The sequence below is a fragment of the Mycteria americana genome, chromosome 10 (genome assembly GCF_035582795.1).
Source record: "Mycteria americana isolate JAX WOST 10 ecotype Jacksonville Zoo and Gardens chromosome 10, USCA_MyAme_1.0, whole genome shotgun sequence".
Lineage (NCBI taxonomy): Eukaryota > Metazoa > Chordata > Aves > Ciconiiformes > Ciconiidae > Mycteria > Mycteria americana.
Window position 1 is genome coordinate 26,255,842 of NC_134374.1, and position 20,150 is coordinate 26,275,991.

The 20,150-nt window shown below is 59.0% G+C and overlaps 1 protein-coding gene across 4 annotated transcripts in view; it reads left to right on the forward strand.

The window, feature by feature from the left end:
- The window catches only part of EDA2R (ectodysplasin A2 receptor), a 311,154-nt gene extending 291,700 nt beyond the window's left edge, over positions 1 to 19,454 (forward strand). For 2 of the 4 annotated variants that reach the window (XM_075513509.1, XM_075513510.1), the window contains 8 exons: positions 2,259 to 2,369; positions 3,056 to 3,234; positions 4,109 to 4,194; positions 4,500 to 4,664; positions 5,197 to 5,343; positions 5,810 to 6,300; positions 6,919 to 6,967; positions 18,752 to 19,454. In XM_075513509.1, the coding sequence (XP_075369624.1) occupies positions 2,283 to 2,369; positions 3,056 to 3,234; positions 4,109 to 4,194; positions 4,500 to 4,664; positions 5,197 to 5,343; positions 5,810 to 6,300; positions 6,919 to 6,967; positions 18,752 to 19,188 (1,641 nt within the window). In that variant the 5' untranslated portion in view covers positions 2,259 to 2,282 and the 3' untranslated portion in view covers positions 19,189 to 19,454. Of the gene's footprint in view, positions 1 to 2,258; positions 2,370 to 3,055; positions 3,235 to 4,108; positions 4,195 to 4,499; positions 4,665 to 5,196; positions 5,344 to 5,809; positions 6,301 to 6,600; positions 6,733 to 6,918; positions 6,968 to 7,390; positions 8,713 to 18,751 lie in introns of those variants that run through there. The other 2 variants (XR_012777365.1, XM_075513511.1) reach the window with 2 other exon arrangements.
- Positions 19,455 to 20,150: the final 696 nt, after the last annotated feature.

Below are 20,150 nucleotides of genomic sequence, written 5' to 3' on the forward strand. Positions count from 1 at the left end.
TAGCTGCAGACCCTTCTGAAGTGCAGAAAAGTCCATAAAGATATGAGAGAGAGTGGTCACGTTGTGTTCGCAGGACAGGTTCGCCAAAAAGACTGCTGGTTTGGCTTTTTGGTTGTGGTTGGTTTGGTTTTTTGTTTGTTTTTCACCAGTACTTCTTTCTTGTATTACAACGGCACTTTGGAGAGCCGATGAAAATTGGTCCCCTTGTTCTCCAGACTGCGGTGTCTTGGCTCCTTTTCTGTTGCCTGCAACTCTCTTTCATACACCTTTATGCTCTTGTTACGAGTGAAAGCCTAAATCAAACTCTGGATGCTGGACCAGAGCATCAGCAGCGCTGACCCCCCTGCGCTGGGCAGAGGTGCCCGCCGGCAGGGCTGGGGGGCTGCGGGCTCGGAGCTCACCGAGAGCTCGGGTGCGGGCCGGTAGCGTGCCAGCCCTCCGAAGCAGCTGTGTGTCACCCCTCTTGAGTCTGTCTCCCCCTTTTTATTTTTGCTACTGCGTTCAGCCTGTAGCTGAACCCTAACGCTAAACCCTGTGCTTCTCCCTGGGCATTGGCACCGCGCTCCCTCTTCGCCACCTTCTGAGATGGTGACAAATCTCCTTTATTTATTCGGTAGTGTCGGTAACCTTTACGCTATTTATAGGCTGTGATCGTGCCCCTCCCGAGATGTTTGCAAGATAAATTTAGCTCCCTTAGCTGCTCATCGCCAATTCTCGCTGGCTTGCGCTGCCTTTCCTTGTAACAGCTAATGAGACCTGGCCGTGTGCGGGAGCTGCGGCGAGGGGTGACTCACTTTCTATGCTCGTCCAGGGCAGACTTCATCTCGAATGAATCTCGGTCGTTCAGAGCCTGGGGAGCCCATCCAAGTGTCTGCCTCCAAAAGGCAGCCGGCAAGGGAGTGGTGGGGGATTAAGCAGAGGAGCGCAGAAAAAGCCTGCGGAGGAATGCTGCTGTGGGACGCTGCGTTCGGTGCCTGGGAACGGTGCGGGCGGGAGGGGAAGGGGGCTGTGGCAGGAGGGGCCGGGGGGTGCGCGGGGGCCCTGCAGTCCGCTCCCCCCTCTGCTGCCAGAGCCTCGCAGGGGACGGGCGTCCCGGCCGAGCCTTTCCTCCTCCGGAGGCTGCGGAGCAGGACGGCTCCGGTTGAAATGCCCGGTTTTCCCAGGTGGTTCAGGCCGTTCAGGGTGGTGGTCTTCAAAAGAGCGTTTTCAGGTGTTCCCTATTCCTGGGGGGTGTTTGGAAGTCAAGGGGTTTTGCTCCCAAGGCGGGTTGAACACTGTTTCTCTCCTGATTTGCTTGGTTATGGGAACTTGTTATGGGAAAGCAAAATGAAGGTTGGTCTAGTGGGGGTGGATTTTATTCCATTTCTGTCATCGTGGTAAGGACCCATCTAGAATATGCAGAAATGAACATATACTCCAAATAACTTGCTCAGTTTTCCCCAAAACTCCAAATAAATTGCTCAGTTTTGTAGCTTCAGCCCGAGTTGCTTGTTCTCGGCGAGGCGCCGGTCCCGTGTTCCCCTGTGAGCCTCCCTTGCTGAAGGTGCAAACTGCGGCTCCCCTGAGGCTGGGGGGTTCTGCCGTTAACTTCAGCAGAGCCATTAATTCACCTCGGGAAGGCTCTGGATGGTGTTTTCGAGGGAGGTGGGTGCTTGTTCTGCTGGTCCTCTGAGATGTCTGCAAGCGAGCACGCACCGAGCCGGAACATGTGCAGAGCAAGAGCCTGGGCAGCCTGCGCGGCTCCGGGCCGGCGCAGCGGGGCTGCGGGTGCGTGTCCCGTTCTGCCGGGGACACGGCCGGGCACTGGCGTTTGGTCGTGTCGGACCAATGCAGCCACGCTGGCCGGAGCTGGGCTGCCGGGTCCTGAAGCTGGGACTTCGCTGGGCCTGAGCTCTCTACCGATAGTCTGGGGTGCCCAGACCTACAGCCGGGGCTGGCAAAGTCCGCTGGCCTCCTGCGAATCAGTGACCTGAGCAATCGGTGCGTCTGCCCTAAAGCTGGAAATGAAATTTCATTTGCTCCATCGTGAAGGCTGCGACGCGGCAGCAAAGCCAGGCAGTTCATCCCCAGCCTCGCTGGGAAGCCCTTCCTGAGCTGCCGGAGCCGCCTCCTGCCACAGCGACATCCGTGGTGCATAAGAAATGCAGGCTGCCGTCCCGGCCAGAGCGGAAACTTGTGCCCAGAAAAGGGCACGCTGCTCGTCTTCAAAGAGCTGGGGTGGCTGTGACCTCTCTGCCTTCTCTTCCTCTCCCCCTCAGGCTCCCGGCCCCTCCCTGGCCCCGATGGACTGCCAGGAGAGCGAGTACCTGGACGAGCACGGGAAATGCACCCCCTGCAGAAACTGCATGCCTGGGCAGGAGCTTTCCAAGGTAAACTGGCTGCTCTGGAAGGACCAGGAATCATCTGGCACCAAGGCTTTACAGTGCTGGGGGAATCCTCTGCCGGCCTTCCTCCTTCTGAAGGAAGGATAATTGTGGGCCCTGGCACGATGGGAAGAGCTGGGACTCGGTGGGAAGGGATGGTGAACGGTTCCCTCACCTTGGATAGGAGGGCGAGATGATGGAGGTAACGGGTGGGAAGGGATCTCGGGTTGCTGCTCGGGGTGCCCTCTTTCCTTTTTGCCAGTGGAAATCTAAATTTCCTCCGGGTCCGCAGCGCCGGGTGAAGCCGTGCTGCCGGCCAGGCTGCACGCCGGAGGGGCGCGAGCGGGACATGGCTGCCGGGGTCCGGCCCAGCCTCGGCGGTGGGACTGGCGCTTCCCGCCCAGGCGCCCCGCGGGGTCTCCCCCACCAGCGGTGCCTCCCGGGGCGCGTCGCTGCCGGAGCTTTCCTCCTCCCTAAACGTGGCCAGTGGGCCCCGGCTGGGCAGCAAACGCCTTCTCCACCAGTCGCCTGCCCTGGTGGCGACTGCTCTCGGCTGGGTTCTGAGGACCCTTCGCGTGAGCAGTAACCCTTCCACCCTTTGCCCCCAAAGAAGGGGCGCCGTTCCCCTCGGTACCGCTTTGGGACCTGAAGTGTCCTCGCCGCAGCCGTGCACCCGACCTCGTGTCTTGCAGGACTGCGGCGACAGCGGCGGGGGGGACGCGCAGTGCGTTGCCTGCCCTCCCAGGAAGTTTAAGGACAGCTGGGGGCATCACGGCTGCAAGCCCTGCCTGTCCTGCACCCTCATCAACCGCGTCCAGAAGTCCAACTGCACGGCGACGACCAACGCGGTCTGCGGGGAATGCCTGCCGGGGTGAGTGGGGCCAGGTCCTGGCTCGAGCGGAGCCGCGGTGGTCACGCTTGGGAGCGTGCAGGGAGGGGATGGACGGAGGGGGCTTTATCTGAGGCCACCCAGAACATGGGATGTAAGAGGAGCCCTGGTGACGCAGGGCTGCCTCTTTGAGGACACTGCTAATGACATGCCAATCAGACCGGTCCGATGGCCCCCTGGTAGCTCCAAAGAAGGGAACCTGAAGGCTCCCGTGAACGAGCAGTGGAAGAAAACTCCTTCCAGGCCTGAGTTGTTCCTGTGGACGCCAGGGTGGCTAAGCCCTGGAAGATGAGTGGCTGTAGACCGCTACAATTGGTGGTCCCCAAAGAGGAGGACAGACCGTGCCTCGGGTGATGGGTTTAAGGAGCTGCTGAAATGAAGGCTGCTGCATACAGCCAGCCTGCGAGTGCCCGAGGGCTGCAGACCGCGTGCTGGCGAGCAGTGGGAGTCGGGACAGAAGAACGAGTCGGGGCTCTGGTCTGTGAGCCTCTTCCCAGACGTGGTTGTAGGCTGGGGCGTTTCCGTGGCTTCGTGGAGCTATTGATCGCTGTCGCCCGCTTTAGCAGACGCGGGGCTGGGGGAGGCAGTTCGAGGGATGTCGCTCCTTGGCCAAAGTGGCAACAGACGTGAAAAAGTAGCTGCGGGTACGGCTTCAGCCAGCGATGGAGAGACCTGCTGCCTTGGGGCGTCCCAGCCTGCCGGGGCAGGAGCGCGGGGGGTCGGCTCTCCCTGCGCTGCCGCGGGATGGACAAGCCGCCTGTCTGTCCAGAGCCGGGCTGGCGGGGGCTCGCCGCGGGGCCGTGCGGGGGCTCGCCGCGGGGCCGTGCGCTGCTGAGACCCTCTGCTCTGTTGGCAGGTTTTACCGCAAGGCGCGGATCAGCGGGCAGCTGGACTGGGAGTGCATCCCTTGCACCAAGCAGACGCCCTCCTCCGAGCCTCAGTGTACGTGCTGTCCCTCGCCGGCGGCGGGCGAGGTGCTCGGGGGGAGCGGGTGGTGAGGGCATGGTGCAGCAGACTCGTGGCACGTGCTGAGTCGTGACCGCGTCAAAGGCGTGCGCTCAGAGGCGCGCCATCCTTTCGCTGATCTGCTCGCTGGCCAGCCCGCTCCGCTGGCCGCGGCACAAGCCACTGTCCCACGGACCTGCCGGAGGAGGCGTGGTCACTACACGTGAAGAGGGACGGGCGGGGAGGGGATGGCCCAAGCCTCGGGGTTAGACTCCAGCGTTTTGTGGCTGGTATGTTTGCAGGTCGGTCCAGAACAAACCTGGTGAAGGTAGCTGTCCCGACCGTACCGCCGCAGGACACGGCCCTTCTTGCACTGACCAGCAGTGCCCTGGTCATCATCGTACTGGTGCTTCTGGCACTCTCCATCATCTACTGCAAGCGATTTTGGAAGAGCCAATGCCAGCGAGGTGAGTCAATGCCTGCAGTGCCTCTCTTCCTTATGCCTTTGCTGTTCCGCGCGTGCCCGTGGCCCCCTCCTCGCTGGGCAGAGCACTGGCCCTAGCGTTGCCGCTCTTGCAGCGTACAGCGACCCAAGCTTTCCTCTGCTCATACAGAATAAACGCCTCATCCTGCTTTTTACAGCTGCAGGACCTCTCTTGTGCTTTGCCTGCTCAAAGGCACGGAGGAGCCTCCCTCCTCCTTAGAGCCGTAGTTAGGAGGAGGAGAATGCCGTTTCAGTCAGAACTGGCCATCCTCTCTTCTGGGGCTTCTCGGGGGCAGGCTGGGGCTGAGTGGCTTTTTGCCGGGCAAGACCGTAGGACTGGTGAGGGAAGAGGGCGGTAGGTTTGGTGGCTGGGCTTGGGGCACCTCGGCGTCCAGCAGCGTGCCGGGGAGCTGCTGGCCCCCGGCTCCGCACCGGCAGACGTGCCGCACGGCTGAGGACATGCTGGGGAAGCAAGCCAAGGCTTCGCTCAGACTGGTTCTCCTCTATCCTCCAAGTCTTCCTGAGGACTCAGAACTTCTCGGGCCAGCGAGCAATGTTCCCGACCGCAGCGGCACCCGGCAGATTCCTGTGTGAGGAGCAGATGTCTGGTCCCTGCTGCCTGGGTGTGAAGAACCTGAGCCCCTGCTACAGGCAGGCAGAAGGTACTTGCTCCTGCCGCCCTCCTCCTTCTCTGGGGGGAGGGAGGGTGGTGCTGGGCTCCAGCTCTCACGGTCCTAGGACCTACTGAGGTGCCCTTAGGCGGGAGGGATGGAGCTGGACGGTGTCCGAGTCCCACCGACGTGAAATTTGGGACCTCTCCTAACAAACGCTTGCAGACCTTGTCCCAGGAAGGCTTGCGCACAGCCCCTGCGGCTCCTGATCCCCCCGCCCGCTCCCGCCCTCCCTGCGGCCGGGGGAGGGATCGACCCCACTCACAGCTTTGCAGAAAGGCGCGGAAGTGGCTTTGCTCGGCGGTGGTGCCCGGAGAGGGCTCTGGCCTCGCGCAGGGTGCTCCCGGCTCTGCCCGCAGGCCCTGGGCCAGTGGGTTTAACGGCGGGGCTGGCAGACCCCGGCAGGGGCCAGGGCAGATCCTGGGCTTCGCTGAGCCGTGCCGGTTTCTGGTTTCAGGCCCCGTGGAAGCAGTGCAGTTCATTTCAGACGGGGAAGCCGTGGGTCTCCAGCTCCCCTCTCTCCAGCCGGAGATGGACTTGCCGCCGGCCGTTGCGGTCAGCACTGCCTCCAAAGCCCAGCTGGGCAGGAGCCTCCTGGAAAGCCAGCCCCTCATCCGGGCCTCGGGCCGCGGCGACTGCCTGGCCGGGGTCCTGCCGCCCTCCGACCCCAGGCAGGGCCAGCCGGGCACGGCGGAGGCCCTGGCCCCCCTCTCCTCCTGCGCCTCCGAGATGCAGCACAAGTGGCCGCACACCCCGGTGGAGTGCACCGAGCTGGACCTCCAGAAGTTCTCCACCCCGGCAGAGTTTGTGGGCGGTGAGCGGCCGGAGGACGCGGCGAGCCGGGCGGTGCAGAGGATCCCGGCAGAGAGCGGTGGCACGGGGCGGGAGGGGGCCCGGCGCCCGCCCTTCACCTTCCCCAATCCCACCGCCGAAAGCGGGGAGCAGCCGGTAAGTTCCTCTGGCCTCGTCGCTCCTCCGAACCGCCGCCGGACACCCGGGGCTCAGGCACAGGGTGCTGGGCTCGCCGGCGGGTTAGGGAGGTAGCCTAAGGGTCACGAATACGTGGAACTAACTGGTAATTACCAAAAATGATCTCCCAGGTGTTTAGTGATGTGTCAGTCAACAGGCCATCAGCCATGGAGCTGGGGCAGTTTCAAACACCCAAAAGACCAGAGTGGATTTATTGACCGTATAAGCACATCTTCAGCTGATGTGCTCTCGAGGGGTTCTTGTCCTCTTGCTCTCCAGAACGCTGACCTGGCAGCGGGGGGACCCGGTGCCTCCTCCTTCTCTGGCGAGCTCGTGATGAACCCAGTGACTAACGTCGCTGAGGCTCAGAAAATGTCTGGCAGAGAGATGCGTTTAACAGCTTAGCTCCAGGTGACCGTTTATGGAAGCAGTTTGCTGGGAGGCCCTGGAGCATCCCGAGGAGGTCGTTGGCTCTGTGGGATGGTAGTGCTGGAAGAAGTGCTGTTCCTCTGAGCCTCTGTGGCGGCCCTGGGAGCCGTGACAGGCGTTGCTGCTCTCACCAGGCTGCCACCAACCTTGGGGTCTTTGTCTTGCCAGGTGGATGATGCCCAGAACCTCGTGACTCAGATCAGCAGCACGGCGAAGGGTAAGCCTCTTTCCAGCCTCATCTTTGTTCTCCAAGTGTTGGGGTAGCGGAGAGAGGCGGATTCTTGGAAGGGAGCTCCGCCAGAAGCCCACCACGGCTATCTGGAGGTGCCAGTCATCACAGGGACTTAGCTGACTTTTGTGGCCTTTGATGCTAGTTTACAGGGTAGATCTTCTGTGACGCTGCCTTGAACGGTCTGCGGGTGGGTGGCGGGTGGACGCCCAGTTGTCACCAGTTACCAGCCTCCCCGGGACTGAGCCAGCTCCATGTTGCCGAGCTCTGAAGGTGACGTTGGAGGAGATGCCTGCCCTGGCTGGTGGCGTTCCACCTGCTCGGCAGGGACGGGGGCTGGAGTCTGGCTGCTCTGTTTGCCCTTATCCTAGGTTGGTTCCTAACCCCGCTCTGCTGTGTCGCTGCCCCCAGGTCTCCCGGTAGCAGAGCTGCCCCATTCCTTGGTGCAGTCGCTTGCCTTCTTGCTGGACCCTTCCTTGAACGGTGTGAAGAACTTTAGCCACGTGGCGCTGGAGCTGGGGGTCGCGCCCCAGTGGTTGGGACGGATATCTGGATTTGAGCAGCTCGTCGCTCACTTCACCTACTCGGGAGACGCAGTCACCATCCCGCTCCTGGCCCGAGCTCTGCAGCGGCTCCAGCGGTTCGATGCCTTGCTCCTGCTCTGCGACCACTTCGCGCTTAGCCAGGCTCAGGGCCGCCAGCGCTAGAGAGGACAGGGGAGGGACGGAGGAAGCTCCAGGCATTGTGCGTACTGGTACGGGAGAGGGTCTGGTAGCCCTGTGGTCGCATAATCTCTCTGGTGTGCACGTGGGAAGTACGTGGAGATGGTCTTTGCATCGCGGAAGAGAAGGACGCGAGGGGGAGCATCCCTTCTCGGGGGAGTGCCGGGAGGCTGCAGCCCTGCCTCCTCCCAGCCTCCGCGCGGGAGGGTTCGCTCGGGCCCCTCCGGAGGCCGTTTTTCTCCGGCTGCGTTGACAGCGGCGGAGTGCCGTCAGTCGCTGCGCCGCGGTGCTCTCGCTCCGCAGCGAGCCCCGTGCTGCCCCGCCGTTGGCGTGGGGTCCCTCGGCCACGGGGCTCGGTCTCCGCGGGCTGCCACACTCCTATGGGCCCAGCCGCTGCCTCCCTCCCATTCCAGCTTTCCCGTCCTTCGTCTGGCCCGTGCTCTGCTGTCCTGGGTGCCGGTTGCCGCTTTCCCCGTTTACTTTTCGCTCGCTCCTCTCCCTCTGCACCAGAGACGATCCTCGGCAGAGGAGCTGGCCGTGGCTGCTGCGCCGGGCTCCGGCTTTCGGTCTCCCTGTGCCACCCTGGTGCCTTCCCCTTCGTGTCCTTTTTGTGAAGCGGTGCGGTTTTCTTGCAGGAGCCTCAGACTGATCCCCGGGATGGGTTGACGTACGTCCTTGTCGCAGCGCAGTGCTGTGGCTGCCGGCCTGGGGAGGGTGCTGGCTCGCTCCCCAGGCTCCTGCTGTGTGCCCCGGCCCTGCGGACGTCTGCTGACCGCCGCCTCCGAGCGCCGAGGCTTTGCAAACCGCCTGCGGTGACACGGGGCGGCAGAGGCAGGGCTGCTTCACCGCCGTGCCCCGGGGAGCAGCCGGCACCGTGCCAGCGCCGGGCGGCAGCTGGAGGCTGCAGCCTTTGACCGTGGCTGGGCCGCAGTCAGCGGTGACGTCCCTGCGCCAGTCACGGCAGAGCCAGCTTGTTTTAAAATAATCTTTTTCTTTTTTTCTTCCCCCCCCCCCCCCCCCCCTAAAAATGGCCTAATTTTCTCATTTCTGGGAGCAGCTGCTAGGGAGGGGAGCACCCTTCTGCTTTTAATTTCTTCCTGGAGGATTTGTCAGAGCTTGCAGCAGTCCCGCGGGCACCGGGCACCCCCCATTGCGGGTCTTGTGCCCGGGGCTGGTGGCTGCAGGCGTCCGGGCCGCTCTCCTCGGTCTGCCCCAGCCTCTGGGACGTTACGCGGGATTTCGCCGGCGGCCCGACAGACGGGCCTCGGGCGGTGCGGCGGGAGCCGGTGCCGGAGCCGAGCGCGGCTCCTGCCGCCTCTCTGGAGCCTGGCATGCCTGGCGGGGCGAGTGCCGGCGCGCGGGGCGAGGCGGCCGGGGGCGGCCAGGCATGCGGGGAGCTGCCCGGGGCGGGCGCCAGCCGGCGTGGGGCCAAGGCAGCGGTGCCGGCGCCCGGCCGCGGATGCCGTTCCGGCTGAGGTCACGGGCAGAGCAGCCGGCAGCGGGGCTGCGGCGACCCGCGGCTCCCTGCGACCGGCAGTTCAAGGCCGGGTGCCTTTAGCTGGCAGCCGTAAGTTCACCCCGGGTTGTCCCGGGACCCCCGGGCGGCAGCGCCGGGGCCGAGCCGGCGGCACTCGCTCCGGCGTTTGTCGCTTCGTTCCTCAACGCTGCGGCCGGGTCCGGCGGCCGCTTTCTGCTGTCGCCCGTCACCGGGGCCCTTGGCCACGCCCGCGGCGTGGCGGTCGCCAGCAAGCGGCACTGTTACCCCGCTGCCCGCCCGGGCACCCGCCGGGCACCCCCGGCTGCGCTCACCAGTTTCGCTGGTGTCTGAGCACAGTCCTCGGAAAAGGCGGGCGACCTTCTGGGAAGGCAGCCCTTGCCTCAGACCTGCCCGAACACGGGCATTAATAGCTGCTGCTCTTTCTTCTTTTCCCTGTGAAATGCTGTTAAGACTTGAACGCGCTCGGGATGTGTTAGATAGCGGGAGGCAGGGGCAGCTTCAGCTGGATGGGACGCCTTCTCTCCCCTGCTCCTTGCTCCTTCCAAAGTCAAGGTCGTTTCATTGCTCTCTGCTCCGCAAGACCCAGAAATATTAGACCTCGTACCCGTTTTAGGCCGGGGTTAGTCAGGCTCTCGTTACGTGCTTGGTCTGTTACAGAGCAGTCAGGGAAAGTATTGCTAAAGCAAACGCAGGGTCAGGGCTTTCTTGTTTGAGGTTTATCTGTGGAAGGAGAGAGCGTTTGGATTAATCACGTAACAAAATCCAATAAATATTTAATCCCTCTGTGGACACACTTAGTCACTTCCAGCGGAAGTTAAGATAAATTCACCTACAGCGTCTGAGTGAGAGCATTCGTGCAGCTCAGCTCCCCAGCTCTGGCTTTGAGGTTGGAACGGCTCTGGGTGGCGTGTCCTGCGTGTCCCTGTGTCACCGGTGCCGCCAGTGGGTGGTCCCCGGGGGGGCCCAGAGCCGCAGCGGCTGGGCAGGACAGCAGAGCCGGCGTGGGCAGGAAGGGCTGTTAAATTAAAAACAGGGAATAACGAGGACATCATCAGGTGTGCGTGCTGCAGGTCCTCGCGTTTGTCCCTGCCGCGCGTGCTGAGCAGTTCTGCTGGTGTGCCAATGGGTGGGCTCTGGACCCATTGGATGGATTGTTTTTTAAATATTTTTTTTTTCTTCCTTCTTTAAAGAAATCAACTCCATTCCCTTTCTAGTTTTTAAGGTAAACTATTATTTTTCAGCTCTTTGATCTCTGAGCAATATTATTCATGGTCAAAACTTAACCTGTGCCTCAAGGCTGAGGAGGTGGCACGCAGGGCGGGCGTGGGCTGTGCCCTACGCGGCGCGGAGGGTGGCTTTGTGCCGTGCCATACACGATGCGTAGGGTGGCTTTGTGCCGTGCCACATACACGATGCGTAGGGTGGCTTTGTGCCGTGCCACATACACGATGTGTAGGGCGGCTTTGTGCCGTGCCGTACACGGTGCATAGGGCGGCTTTGTGCCGTGCCGCAGCTCCTGCCCCGCCGGGTGCTGCCCCTCGAGCCCCAGCCGTGCCACTGGGCTCGCTGCCTGCGGCGCTGGGCTGGCAGGAGCTGGTAGCGCGAGCCAGGGGTGGTTTTAGCCGTGTTTAAAGTGTGTTTTAGCTGTTCTCGGTCCCCCCCCGAGCCTCTACGTGGTCTCGGTGCGAGTCGCCGTGGTTGGTGCTCCAGGGAGGCTGGGCCCCGCACAAGAGCGTTTCGGGACGGGGCTTTTCAGCGGTGGAGCCCCCCCAGCTCCCACCCGAGGGCTGCTCCCCACTCTCACTGGTGTCCGGGGCGAGCACCCTCCTTCCAGCTGCGGTGACAAAATCCGCTGTGTTTACACGGGCCCCAGTTTCCGCAGGTGGCCTTTAACTCCCCCCCGGGACCCCTTTGGCCAGATTGCCACGAGCCCAGCTGAAGCCCTTAGGAGACGGGGAACCACGAGAGCCTGAAAAACGGGGCATAACGCTGCGGTTTGGACATCGGAAACGGCGGCAGTCCCTGGGCGGTGGATTTCGTTAGCTGGGAACCAATGGACTTGATACTTGACTTTTGCTTTTTAATAGTATTTTCAGCACAATACGTGGAATGTAAGGGAAGGAAATTCCCATAGCGCTGGATCTCGCGTTGCAGCATCAGGAAGCTGTTCGTGCCAAGCTGGCATGGCTCAAAAAGAGTGGAAAGAAATCAAATAATTCAGCATCTGTGCAAACTTTAGCTGGGGCTGAACAATGGAAATACTTTTGTGTGGTGGGATTATTTTTTTTACAAGATTGTTTTTGACACCACTCTTGTCTAGAAGTCTGATTTGCAGAGGAATTTATATGATAAGTTTAAGTCCAGCCCTGTTCTGGAAAGCTCTTAAGCACAGACTTAAAAATAGGCACGTACTTAAATCCTATTAAAATGTTCATTGAAATGAACACGTAGTTAGTACAGCCGTGGGTGCTTTTTTTGAACAGGGTGCTTATAAGAATTGTACCTTCACCATGCTCTTACAGAAGCAGGCAATACTGAAGAAAACTTGGTTTTAATCATCTGGGCACACTTCTCGGAAAAGTCTGCAAGTGTTAGGGGGAAATGCCCTGTGTGGTTTGGATTACTTAATAATGCAGACTCTGGTGCTTTTTGAAAAAAAAAAAAAAAAAACCAAACAAAAAAAAAAACCAATAGAAAAAATACATTTCTGTAGCCATGGTTTACCTAGGGGAATACATGGTATTTTTTATGGTGGATGTTATTTTTCCTTAAGGTTACGAATAGGTTATTTATATTTTTGTAAATTCTGTGTCATTACCATTGTAATTGTGAAGTAGAGTTGTTCCTGTTGTTTTTTGGGGTGACGTCTGTATCCAAATAAAGCAGCAGCTGAAGCTCCTGCCCTTTTTGTTAAACGGGGGGGGGATGCCCCACGTTCCTCCCAGACCTGGTGCTCTCGAGTGCTGTGTGTTTGTAGTTAAATAAATTTTGGGGTCGGAGGTGCTGGTGCTCGCCGAGTTTCGATTCCTCTCCCCTCCTGCCTGCGGGTCCGTCCCTGGGGCAGGAGCGTAGGGGGCAGACCCAGGGGCGTCCCTGGGCCGGGGACCCGGCCGCGTGTGCGAGCTGGGGGTCCCGCGGAGGGCTGCGTCTGGCAGGGGCAGGCGGCGCTTTTCAGAGCGGACGCTGTTGCAGCCGAGTCCGTCGTCCTCGTGACGCTGGCGTGGGAACGGGGTGGGAGCAGCTTAAATGGTGCTGCTGGAGAGGAGCAGCCGGGGCCCCGGCCCCTTCCCCGCGAGGTGCCTGCCCCGACCGGGGCATCGGCCGCTCTGTGGCGCGCGGGTTTAGTCTTCCCCAGAAGGGCCAAATCCCAGTACGGGGAGGTAGCGAGGCCCCGTAAATGATGCCCAAGGAGCTCCCGTTCCTGAAGCTTTGCTGAGGAACAGTTGTTCTTTAAGCTCAGTGATTACAGTGCTCATTAGGGCTGTTCCTGCCCTTACACTTGGTCTGTTCTTTAAAATAATTACTAGAATGAAGGATATGATTTTCTTTTCTAATTAAAGCTGTTATACTTGCCCAAACTCTCACAGGCTTTATAGGTGCTGGTGTTGCCGTAGCTCATTCCTGTTGCGAAGAAAACCCGCGCGCGACGCTGTTGCGCGCAGTCCTGCATCCCTAACTGTGCCCCTGCCGTTAAAGCAATGCAATAGCTGTGGAGAGAGAAGCCTCTGACAGCGAGGCCCAGGAGAACCGGTCACTCGTCACTGCATGCAAAACCGTAGCATCGGTAGAGGTTTTCAGGGTGCGTGGTTTCCAAAGAAGCCTTTTCCATGGAGTTCCTCGGGTGCGTGGGGCCTCTGTTCTCACAGACGCTTGAAATAATACAGCCCAAGCGAAGAGCGAAATGAATCTGCTGCGGCGCTGAGAGCAACCAGCCTTACTGAAGGTCTGCAAGGGGTCGGAGATCCTAACGTCTGCCTGCACCGAGCCCCCAGTAAACCCGGAGGCGGTCGGTGCGGGCAGGCGTGCTGCAGGGGAGGCAAGCCTTGCAGCCTGGGCCGAGAGCCCAGCCCGTGCCCGGCTGCTTGCCCGAGGCCGCTGGCTGGCTGCAGGGAGGCTGTGCTTGGAGGTGGCTCCGTTGGGAGAGCAGCCTCTTGCATGCTGGTGGGGTGGGAATTCAGAGTATGCCTTGCCTTGCCTTGGAGCGGCTCCTGGTTGGGGGCTGTAAGCTTCCAGGACTTCTCATTCTCGGGTGGCTGAGGACTGGACACGCTGCAGTAGGTAAGGTGTGGGTGGGTTTGGCCCTGCCTCAAGGGTCTGCTCTTCTGCAGAAGTCCCTGGGGTGACCGCTCCCATGCAAAGCAGACGCTTACACCCGAACCAGGAGCTCCCTGCGAACAAGAGGTTTACACCCCGCTCTGCTTCTTGCCCCAGAGCGTTTGTGTTGTCTGGTCTCGCCTCATTTTTGGCCGATGCTCAAGGAACGATGATAAACCGCGTTCCCCTCAAAGTACTTGAGATTCTCGTTCTCAGCACTGTGATAAAAGTAGACGTCTGTGGACCAGAGCTGGCGGGGGGAGCGTGCTCCGCGCAAAGAGAGAAGTGGGGGGTTGAGAACCGGCTCCTGGGTGGTCAGAACAAGGCCGACTCCGGCCTCTCCCGTTCTTGGTGCCTCGTCAGCCACAATTTGCAGAGAGGCTGGCAGCACGTCGAGATGCCGGGGTACACACGGCCCTCACCTCAACTGCCTCCGGGAGGAGCATCTCCAGCTGGGACGCAGAACTGAGACAAAGGCATTCAAAGCACACGGGCCGACTGCTTGGCGAGCCTCCAGTTCCAGAGGGGGATGCCAGCGAACGCCATTTGGCCCACACGAGGCATGTGCGCCGGGCGTTCTGAGCCGGGCGCTGGGGCAGGAACGCAGGCGCGCGTCCTGCCTTTCACGACAGCCACGGCTTGCGGCCGGCGGTCCCGCCAAGCCAAGCATTCCCGACCGACGGGTTTTCGCGAAACGTGTGGGCTGTTGAGCTGTATCACTCGCGTCCCCTGACGAAGTAACGGCAGAGGTGGAGCCCAGCGACTCCGTGTCCTTGTGCAGACCGGTAAACCCCGAGCAGACTTCATGTAAGACCTGCTGAGGTGCTGTTGCAAGTCAAGGGGGGTCTTTGCATCTTTCTCACAGGGGGCTCCCGTCTGAGGGCCCGTCCTTCTGCCCAGCGAGCACCGAGCCGCCAAGGGGAGCTGATGGAGAGGTCTGGCCAGGCTGAAGGAGATGTTCCCGCTAACGGAATGCTCCGGGTGGGATCCTGCTCGGCAGCCTACAGCAAGAGCCAGGCTAACTAATGAGCCCTGTAGGAGCAAGGACTGCATGATCTGTGAACAGTTAAGTCAGATGAGCTTTCTAAAGTTTCCCTCGGGTGCAGATTCTGGATGCGCAGAGCAAGTGCTTTTACACTAAGACCCTTTTCCTGAAACCCTGTGTTTGCCTGTCCATCTTTGGCCTGAGATGATCTGGACTAAAAACAACGTCGCATGAAAATACAGACCAAAAACAGGGAGAAGAGAGCAGGAAAAGGGACCGCATGGCCAGAGAAAGGCTGCTTTTCTCCGTAGAAAAGGGTCAGAAGAGGGAAGCACGTGCTCCTCGGGGGAGTTCAGCTAAACTGCAACGCTGGGGTGGAGCAAGCAAATAGCAGAAATGATGAAGAGTGCTCAGCAGCGCCTTGGCGAATGCAGCCTTCCTGCTTTTGCCCTTCATTTTCTTGCCGACCCTATAGAAAGCTATGATGTTTAAACACGGACCAACAGGGTCTGTAGAAAAGTGAGCCACCACAAATAAGAGAGGCAGAAAGCGCACCGGTAGCGAGCGGAGGCCGGCCCTGCGCAGCTCGGCTCTGCAGAGGTTTAACCTGGCACAGCCGCTTCATTAGCGCACGCAGATGCCTGATGGCATTCGGTTCTGTGACAGCCAGGAGAATCTTTCATAAACGTTCAGAGCGCATTTCAGGCGGGTGGAGAACTGTCCGACCCAATTTTTGTGTCAGTCGGAGGTAACTTAGACCAAGTCATTAACACCTCTTTACCCAGCATGAATAGCTCGGCAGCATCTAGGTAGGCAGCCAGGCACCAAACCGCACCTGGGCTTGGAGGCTCACCAGTAAGGAACCCGTGTTCCTCCAGAGGTTTCCTTCAAACGCCCGCGACAGGCTGCCTCGGACCCAAGGGCGGGACAGCCATGGAGAAGGGAAGGAGGGGAGGGTCGCGCTGCTGGCTCTCTCCATGCGGGCGCCTGCTGCCCGTCCCTGCGCTCAGCCCGCTGCCCCAGCGCGCGAGGTTGTCCCCAGCCGCGCAGACGCCGCTGGCGGCAGAGCCGGGGCCGTGCCCCGAGCGTCCCCCGCGTCCCCGAGGCCAGCGGCAGCGACGAGCTGCTGCAGCGGCTTTTAGGTGAGGGGAGGCTGGTGGAAGTGGCGATGCCTGCGGCGGAGGGGCCGGCCCCGCTCTCCAGCCTCCCTGTGCGCGTCCGTTACGAGCAGGAAAGAGCAGAAGCCCCAGGGGAATGATGGCGGGGAGAGAAGGGGATTCACGGGGGTGAACTCCAGGAAAAGCTGGTAATTCAATTTCAGCTCGTTTTCATGTCAGGAGGGACCGGCCGGGGTGATGCTCAGCTCCCTTGGCTCTGCTGCTGCTCCCGGCGCGGGCGTTGCTCACCCCCGTAGGCATCGGTCGCACTCGGCGCCGTGATAAACCCCCTCTCCCGCGGGGCTCGCCTTGCTCAGCCGTACACCTCCCTGCTCTCCTTGGCAGAGTAATTGTGGCCACTGAACCTTTTAAACCCGCTCTGCCCCAGTTTCCGTGTGCTCCCGTCTCCTCTGCACAGGGGCTAGAGGACAGTTAGTTACATTTCAGTTGCTAAAAGTGAAGACTTAAATCCATTAGAGAGAACTGAATTTCCAGTCCCAAGTTTCTTTCCTTCTCCACTTTCCTTCCCCACAGATGGTTTTTTACTGTTTGTTCTCTGGTTTTCCCATTTTGTATTTTCCACAGGCTTTCCCCTGCCTGCACGGGTCTCATTACTGCTTCTCTGCAGGACACAAGGGCAATTGCAAGTGAATGAAAACACACATTTTACAGCACGTTACCGAATTATTGAATGTGTTTGCCAGGAGACAGAAATTTATTTTTCTTCTACCTTCCAAACTCACCTGTCAAACCTGTGGGCTGACCCACAGGGACTCTCCGGCTGCAGACTTCAAAAAGCAGCTAAAAAGCTTCGCGGCGCCTTTGGGACGCCGGCGTCTCCGGCTGCTTCGCTTTGCATCACCGGCGCAGTAAGTGCAAATATCACCCCATGGCTTTGCCGGGCAGGCGAAACCGCACCCGGGCCCGGGGACTGCCTCTGCCGTGAGGTCCCCTCCAATCTGAAGCAGGGGACCCCCACCCCGGCCCGCGCTGCCCCGGCTGTGCCGACGGAGGGCTGGGGACCCGGGCACAGTGTTTAGAGGATGAGGGGGACATTAATGAGAGCAAACCCTCTCAACTGGAACCAAACTGGGAGCAACAAAAACCACCACAAAAAAAAAAAAAAAAAAAAAAAAACAGATTAAAAATGGGAGCCTGATTCCTTTTACTGGCAGCAGAAGTTCATTTTTAAGGCAAAGCATTGCAGCTCCAGTCATAAAGCCTTGCTGATGAAAACCAAACACTCTTTGTCTGCAGGGACAGCCTGATGCCAATAATTATTACTATCTGTCAAAAATACCTTATTATCCCAGTGAAATTCCTGTAGTCCTTCCCTGAGTCCTGGTGGTAAATGAGGTTTTTTGAGAGTGGCCAGCCTATTTCCGTGGGATAATTATTATGTTAACGGGAGCCAATAGACTGGATAATGGGCTGGGTTTGGATTCGAATGCAGCTGCATTGGGGAACAGAGTTTTAGCAAAAGAATAAAGGGGTTTGCGACCCATTCAATACCTCTTCAAACTCGCCCTCACGTCCTCCTCTGAGCTGGTTTTAAGGAATTACTGGATTACAAATAAATACCCCAACCAAATACAATAACAATAGGGCCAATTTTCATCATTTCTTACCTCTTACGGTTGATTTAAAACAAGTAGGAGCAGCGAGGGCACGGTGCCTCGAGGCGTTCGCCCCGGCCGCCGCCAAAGGCCGGACGAGTCAGAGACGACCCCGAGCCGGGGGCTCTGTCCTGCGCCAGCCCCGATGCTGCTCGGCGGGTGCCGCTGGACGCGGGGCACGCGGCGAGGACCGCTCTGGCGGCAGAGCTCCGGCGGGAGCAGGGCGGGCTGTCGGCTGCTCCCCTGTCCTGGCTGAGGTCTCGCCCTGGTCGTGCCCGAGGGGGGCCTCCCAAAGCGTGCACCCCTTGCCCCGGGCACCGATGGAGACGTGCTCCTGTCCCGTGGCACGTGCGCCACGGAAAGGGATTTGAAATGGCAGGCTAGCATCCGCAGTGTGTGTATGTATACCTATACCTATACCTATACCTATACCTGTACCTATACCTATACCTATACCTATACCTATACATAATATAAATATAAATATAAACAATTAAATATAAATATAAATATAAATATAAATATAAATATAAATATAAATATAAATATAAATATAAATATAAATATAAATTAAATGTATTGGAGGAAAGGCTCATATTCTCCACTTTGTATAGGGAGGGGGAGCAGAGAATATATTGGCAGTGCCTAAAACAACAAATGGGAAAATACTGCAGTTCCTCCCACCTTCACCCTCAGTCTCCCCTTCCTTTGCAAGGACCAGGGGAAACGCAAAGGCAAAACAAAAAGTTGTCATCTTGGCTTCAGAAAGCGTAGGTAAGTCCGTCTTGGCTTGGCCACGGAGGCTGTTGCTAGCCTGGCCCAAGCCGAGACCAGCTCCGGGGGACAGCGGCGCCTGCCTGGCCGAGCGGAGCAGGGAGCGGGGGCCGAGGCCGGAGGGCTGCGGGAGACGCAGACCGGGGTGCAAAGCTCGAGCTGCTGGGGCCGCAAGGGGAGAAAGCAGGAGGCGTCTCCGGGAGAGCCGTGAGCCTGAGGGGTGACGCTGTCGCTCGGCCATTACACGCCACCGCCCCCGGCAGAGCCGGGCGTGAGCGCGGCCTTCCAGGAAAGCGCTCTGGTTTTCATGGCTATTAACTTTGCCTCGCGTAAGTAACTTCATGGATCTTTACCATACTCTGTCTGCCTCAGACTAAGCCTGTTTTTATTGGAAAACTCCAGATGAAAGAATTAAGCTTTTCCCAAGAATGAAGTTAGTGGAAAACATGTTTCGTGCACACACGCACATAGAAGCTTTCGTCAATCGGATCTGCTGACATTCAGCTGAAAATGGCAGCACCTATAGCATCACGCATAGGCAAAAGAACGCGAATTTTCATGGGCAGCCTCAATTTATTTCCTACCTTTTTACTGTTGGACTCTCCGACTCCCATGTTCTTTACAGCCGTGTTTTAGAATGTTTTGGAGTAGAAAATTTTTGTAAAACCCAGCACAACTTCCTCGAACGCTTTGCTTTCGCTTGCAGGCCAAGGCAGACGCAGGCTCCGGGTTGATTCCCCGGAGGTACCAGCAGCCCGTGCCAGTAACACACAACCTGCAGCAACGTCTGCAGGCGTTCCCGCCTCCCGCTCCCTTCTGCGGGTACGAGGCGCTGTGTCCACAGACCCCCCCCGCCCCCCCAGAGAGGAGCTCCGGGAAGATCTCGGCATCTCAGCATCCTTTGCCAGCAGGAAGGAGACTGCCATTAAGCAGTGCGGCCGTTTTAGTTTCCAGGCACTTGGTGCCAAAGGTGGAATCGCCATGCGGGAGCCGGCACGGAGACGATGCACAAAGCACCGTCAGCGCTACCTTTGCCTCTGGCGAAACCAGCCAGGCTCCTCAGCTGCCCGCCCGGATGAAGGGCTCTCTGTCTGGGTCCAGCGGCAAGCACAATGCACTCCTGTGAGTGACACCTTAGGATAAAGCATCCCTTCCCTCCGCCTTTCCTCCTCGTAGTTCCCTGGCTTTGTCCACAGCCTGTGTTTTATTTCCTCTTCTATTAATTTGCTGCTATGCCAATTTTCCGAGATAATGAAAATACGATCAGTGTTCTTCACTTACCAAACATTATGGCTAGCCATGATAAGCGCTCGAAGGAGCAAACAGATAAAAGGTTGTAAACAGAACTCTTAAAGTTTCTAAAAGAGCGTTAGTTTTTCCAAGACTAAAAATCACAGAAAACTACCTGACATTTGGGCTTTCTGTGCTCTTTTAAGCTTCTGTAACAAGGGATATCAGCCAAGCTGATGTTGCCAGTGGCCTCCCTTTTCTTCTTGTTATTGTCCCTTTTTATACCAGTCTGCCGGTGGCCGGCTGTGCGGCAGGCCGCCCTCGTCCCGGGCTCACCTGCGACCCGGCGCCTCTCCCGAAGGCTCGCCCTGGGCGCGGGGCTCCCGTGCGGACAGCTGTGCCACAGCTGGCTGGGCCGGCGCGCGGGCACCGGGAGCGGGGCGGTAGCGCTGATGAGCAAAATCATCCCCAGGGAAAGGGAGAGAATCTTCCTTTAAAGCCTGTTCTAGGGCTGAAGTGTCTGTCCGCTTCTTGAGCAAGCTCTTCTGTCCTTCTCAGACAAGACCTAGAGGACGCAGTGACAGCCTTTCATGTGGCAAGAACATGTGAGCCATCTGGATTTTATAACGTTTGAGCTCAGAGGAAAAGAAGAGCACAAAACATAGCCAGCCCTTCTTCCTGAGGTCCCAGCCTCCCTTTATGGCACTTGCACGCTTTAGCAACCCCGCTGCTTTGAAATGCGAGGATCCCTTGGCAGGGCTGCACCGAGGACTAAAGCAAATGTCTTAGCTGCTAATTCCCCGGCCTGGCCAAACCCCAGGAGCCCGCTGTTTCTGCCTGCTCCCCGTGAAACCGAGTTAACGGCAGGCGACCGC